This window comes from Schistocerca nitens, chromosome 1, assembly GCF_023898315.1.
Source record: "Schistocerca nitens isolate TAMUIC-IGC-003100 chromosome 1, iqSchNite1.1, whole genome shotgun sequence".
NCBI lineage: Eukaryota > Metazoa > Arthropoda > Insecta > Orthoptera > Acrididae > Schistocerca > Schistocerca nitens.
The window spans coordinates 237,390,329-237,396,328 of record NC_064614.1 but is presented as its reverse complement, the minus strand read 5'-3'; the positions used below and the strand labels follow the sequence as shown (position 1 = coordinate 237,396,328).

Genomic DNA, 6,000 nt, shown 5'->3' with positions numbered 1-6,000 from the left:
AAGCAGGCTCCTGTGAAAGGTGCTGCAACAACATTCGGAGTGCCTCGTAGCACTTTGCAGAGATAAACTTGATAAAATCCCTGAGCAAGCGGTTCAAGAGACAAAGCTTGGAAACCTATTTTAAATGTAGACCTCGAAAAACAGCTCGTTTCTTATCTCCTCGAGATGGAGCAAAAATTCCTTCTGTGCACTTTGGCGGATCGGAGAAGAATGACATTTTTACTTGACCAGAGAAATAGTTTGACAACCCATTTCGAAGAAGGAGTAGCAGGAAGAGATAGTACTGGCCTTCTTCTTGAGAGGCACAATGATCAGCTGTCAATTCGCAAACCTTGAGGAACTCCATATGCCAGAGCCTAAGGCTTCAATAAAGAGAACGTGATGTTTTTCTTTGATTTATTGGCAGACGCTTTCAACAAACACTCACATCCAGTAGACCGAGTGCATAACTTGGACGAGACTGGCCTGTCCATTGTCCAAAGCAAAATTCGAAAAGTGGTAGGGATGAAAGGAGAGAAACAAACTGCAGCTCTAACGTCTGCAGAAAGAGGGGCTACAGTCACAGTTATCGCATGCATTCGCAAATCGCAACACTATGTCTCGCCGATGATAATTTTTCCTAGAACCAACATGTCCCAAGCCCTAATGAGAGGGCGTCCCCCTGCTGCAATGGTTCGTTCACTTCACTGAGAAAACGTGTCCGACTGAACAAAAGCCTGTTCTCCTCATCTTGAATGGTCATTATAGCCACTTTCGAAATCCAGATGTGATTGACTTGGCGAAAGAACACCACGTGTCTATCATCTCACTTCCTCCACATTGCACCCACAAACTGCAGCCTCTAGATAAGACGTTCATAAGACCTCTGAGAACGCACTACAGCGAGGCAGTGAGAGTATGGTTGCATCACAATGGGCGTCCTCTTACACCGTACGACGTTATAGAGGTTTTTCGTCAATCCTACCTTCGTACCCAATCAGCTGAGGTAGCAACAAACCGATTCAGAGTAACTGGGTTCTATTCTATGAACCGTTACATCTTCCCCGAAGCTGATTCAATAGCAGCTGAGTTAGTTGCAGGAAAATCTTGCTCCACAGTGGAACATAGACCCAATGTTTCCGAATCATATGCTCCTCTATTTGCTATCTCTGGACCATCGACATCAGCTGCTTCTTCTTCGAATTATCCTGGTGTTAAATGTAAATGTCGTGTGGCTAGGGCCTCCCGTTGGGTAGACCGTTTGCCGGGTGCAAGTCTTTCGATTTGACGTCGCTTCGGCGACTTGCGCGTCAATGGGGATGAAATGGTGGTGACTAGGACAACACAACACCCAGTCCCTGAGCGGAGAAAATCTCCGATCCAGCCGGGAATCGAACCTGGGCCCTTAGGATTGACATTCTGTCATGCTGACCGCTCAGCTATCGGGGCCGGACATCCTGATCTTCAGTCACATCAAGCCCTAGCTATGCTAGTTGATGAAGCCATCGAAACACCGGGAAATTCTCCAGGGACTTCAAGAAATGCAGTTTCACCGTTCGACATATCTCCTGTCCCGAACAGTAAGAAGAGAACCAGAACACGAGAACGAAAAGCAGCAACCGCCTGTCACATCACTGGAACGCCACATAAAGATCAGTTGACAAAGTCACTTGATAAAAGTGCTGTCAAGAAGAGGTCGTTCAGTTTCTCTGGGGTTAGAGGCCGTCCTCCGGACAGAGGTGCAAAATCCAAAGGCCATCAAAAAAAGAAAATCTGTTCCACAAAACTGTCCGAATCATCACCGGACTCTTCAGGCTCCTGCAGCCCCCACCTTGTGGACAGCGATAGTGACCTTGATGTGAACGATGGGGATACACCAGACTCAAGCGATGCAAGTTGCATCTTTTGTGATGAAAGGTTCTCTCAAGACAGGAGAGGAGAGGTGTGGATTAAATGTGCTATGTGTCAAATGTGGGCACACTTAGATTGTGCTGGCGCTGAAGGAGCTACTTACTTTTGCGATTACTGTAAAAAATTTCAGATTTCATGCATAAATGTACAAAAGCTGCTTTTTGTATAGTCTACCATTTTTATTGTTTTAACCCATTTCATTAAATCATTACAAAAGATTTCTTGCACCTTTTGTGGATGCCCGTATTTGCACCCCCTTTCATTCACTTAATAAGCTTTTTGTAAATCCTTGTTTCCGAATAGAAATAATGGATACTAATCATTGTTTCGCCTCTCATCATTTCTTAAACTTGTTATAGTTGTTAATGAAGGTATAAAATCTGGAATTTTTACACAAGAAGGTACCTTTAAGTCTAAAACAATAGGGGATGTCCATATTTACACCTTTCCCTCTAATTTTGTGCAGCATTTCTCATCTCTACTCTACGCCATAACTCTGACATAAAGCAGTTTTAGACGAAACTTAATTTAACGTTTTACTCTAATCTTGATCATACAGTACACTCACGAAGTGTGTACAGTTACTTCTGAATCGCCCTGTATGTATATACACCGGAATGAGTGTAGTACCATGTTGATGGAAACTTTTATTGTAATGAGCAGTATTCTGGATGTGCTAGAGCAGCGAAAATGTACCATTGAAGTACGCTTATAAGCTGTTTATGTTCGCCAAAGTCCGGAGCGGCTGCTGACAATGCCCATTCCGCAGCTGGCACGACGCCTTCATATGTGTAGGCAGCAAGCCAGGCAGAGAAACAGAGACAGCGGCTCGCGCCTCCTGGAGGCAGCAACGGAGGAACTGGTTGGCCGCAAGACACGAAGGCCGCTGCTGATTGGCCAAGAAGCCTTCGGTCAGCCAATGAGCGGCCGCTGTCCCACCTTTCTTTGCCCACGGTGAGAGCTGCCGCGAGGAATGAGGTAGGAAGGCCAGCCAAGGCGAGGTTTCACCGGACGGCAGGCGCAGACCGACGGAAGTGCCGGAGCCGTGACGCAGGGGTTGGGCAGGCTTCCACGATGGAGGCAGGGTGAACGCGAGTCAAGTTTGTTTCGTCTGTCAGCCCGAACGGGCGGCACACGTCGGTCCGTCAACAGGAACGTACCAGCTTCCAGGCACCAACAGTGACGTCACAACCGCGGCGTAAGCAACAGGTCGATTCCGTCACTCTCCAAAATACGTCATAGGTGTTCTCCCGCGCATCTTTTGGTATTAGCGTGCGGTGATATCAACTCGCGAACGAGCAAGCAACTCAGTTGGAATACGTGCAACAGATACATTGGTTTGCGTTAGCGAGTGTAATTTTTGTGGAAGTGTGTCAACAAAGTCGTGACGAACGTGTGAAATTTTACTGTTACAAGTGATTTGTGTGAAAGAAGATAATTCCTAGGGCAACATCGTGTTAATATCCTCTGGAAAACAGAAGCAGATTATTAGGAAGATTGTGTTTTTCGACGCTAAGGATTCGGAGAAGGAAAATGACCGCCTCTTCAGCAGCTTTGTGGGTCTTTCTGCTCTTCACCTTTCACCAGCTGAACACAGGTAAGGAAAAGAAAGTGCTTACCTTGTCCATTCTGTACAGTGCTGAATAATGCGACTGTAATGTAAATAAACATTCAGGCAGAAACAGAAACCAGGCCTAGCAAGCATGTGTGTCCGTATCATCTTCTAATTGCTGTTTTTCTCTAACGGTATTCGAGCCATAGGGAGGTTTTTGTTTCCGTGTTTACTGTTTGCTTGTTCACTGCACTTCATAACAAAAGTTTAGAAATCATTAAAATGAGAGGAAATCCATTTATTATGCAATTCCATTTACACATTATCGCCGTGTAATACATGCGTTGGTTTGGAGTGTATAACCGATATCAATTTACATCCTCTCACCACTGTACAAAAATTAAGTTGATATCTGAATTTAAAGTCGTAGTGAACTTGTTTAGCATGGTGACATAGTAGGACGATATGTACCGAGCAGTAACAGTATTCCGCGACGAATTTACTGTAGGAAATTTCATTATCCGAGTCTTGATTATTTTAGTGATTGCTTTCTGCCTTATAGGTATGGTTTCCTGCATGATTCCATATCGAAGGACTTGTTACCATTTTAACTTAGGGGATACTGGTACAACGATTAATCTCTCTTCAGAATTTATCGAGACTGCAGCGTGGGAGTATGCTAAAGACATTGTGGTTTCCATTAATATTTCCGCACAATAAAATCACACCACCCCAATAGATCTTGTTCTGAAAGAATAAAGTTCACCCCCACTCCTCTCCAATACGTGTTTATAATTCAGCAGCATCCTACTTCCACCGCAATGTGCGCACGATCATCTATCGAATTACTTCCGCCCACCACGCTGTGCTAGTTTCCCTGTTACATAGGCACGTATTACAATAAAAGTAAGTAAGAAATAAAGACGACTGCAAGGACAGTTAGTCGTCCATATGAATAACTATCACAACGCTTCTGAAACGAAGAGAACCAGAAAATTATCGTTTCAGAGGTACTGAACTGTTAGACACAACTAAGCAGTTAACGGTACACCCAGTTACATGTATTCCCCCTCCACTGCAGCCATCACCTCCCCTCCCCCTAGTCTATTCTGTAGCTTCAGATTAAGAGGCGGCTACTTTTAACTTTATTCCTTCAACAATACTTATTCTCAAAGTATTGTTGCTTCGATGATCGACTAGTTTGGTATCAAATGGGGAGTCGCGTTTGCCATATGTAATAAAGTATAGCGGGAATAAATGCTTTTGAAAATCCCGCCACGAAAATAGTACGGTAGTTATAGTATTAGTTGGATACTACTAGTCTCTTAAATGGTAGAATGATGTGAAATAATATGGTTAAATCACTTCCAATACTTACCATTACTGACACGTTACTCCAACAGTAATGGATCACCATTTTTAGTCTTTCAGCATTCAAAGCTTCAACATTCAGATATGCTTGACATTTAACTGATAGTTCAGGTAGCCCCGAAATAGGAACGAACAGCTTTTTCACTGAGTCCATGGATTTGTAATAAACCAGATCTTGCTGGCTACTATTTTCCAAAAATTACGGTCCTCAGCGAAATAGCCTGGTGTTCCCGCTCACACACAGGCACTACAACAGCATACTAATTGATGGAAGTCAAGTTACTCAACAGTGTGAACAACTTAATAGTGGTTGTTACACAGAGTTGCCGATTGCAATCTAATAAGCTAGACGTAGCATTAGAGTAAGTTGCTGACGATTGCTTGTATGTTATATATTGATCCAGCGCACCAGTACAATATGAATGTTATGTTCTTTAATTTGAAAATCGGGACATTTGGTGTCCCGATTGAGGCTTCTTGGGTCAACAGTATAAAAGGTGAAAAATTCGAACATTGCAGATTAATCGGTACGTATGACAACCGTAGAGATAACAATATAGTGTATTAAGCAACGTCCACGTCCTCTCTTCCACCCATTTCATTGCTGCAGGCGCATTTAGATGTTTTATGCATTATATTGAGTCATACCTAATTGACATATCCCAAAGAAAGCAGATGTTGACAGATGTGAAAATTACCGAACTATCAGTTTAATAAGCAAAATACTAACTCGAATTCTTTACAGACGAATGGAAAAAATGGTAGAAGCCGACCTCGGGGAAGATCAGTTTGCATTCTGTAGAAATGTTGGAACACGTGAGGCAATACTGACCCTACGACTTATCTTAGAAAATAGATTAAGGAAAGGAAAACCTACGTTTCTAGCATTCGTAGACTTACAGAAAGCTTCTGACAATGTTGACTGGAATACTCTCTTTCAAATTCTGAAGGTGGCAGGGGTAAAATACAGGGAGCGAAGGCTATTTACAATTTGCACAGAAACCAGAGGGCATTTATAAGAGTTGAGGGGCACGAAAGGGAAGCAGTGGTTGGGAAGGGAGTGAGACAGCCTTGTAGCCTCTCCCCGATGTTATTCAATCTGTATATTGAGCAAGCAGTAAAGGAAACAAAAGAAAAATTCGGAGTAGGAATTAAAATCCATGGTGATGAAATAAAAACTTTGAGGT

At 43.3% G+C, this 6,000-nt stretch overlaps 1 protein-coding gene across 1 annotated transcript in view; it reads left to right on the top strand.

The window, feature by feature from the left end:
• Positions 1–2,904: 2,904 nt before the first annotated feature.
• The window catches only part of LOC126246492 (tyrosine kinase receptor Cad96Ca), a 527,884-nt gene continuing 524,788 nt past the window's right edge, over positions 2,905–6,000 (top strand). Inside the window, exon 1 of the mRNA XM_049948399.1 lies at positions 2,905–3,487. Coding sequence (XP_049804356.1) covers positions 3,424–3,487 — 64 coding nt within the window. The 5' untranslated portion in view covers positions 2,905–3,423. The remainder of the gene's footprint in view (positions 3,488–6,000) is intronic.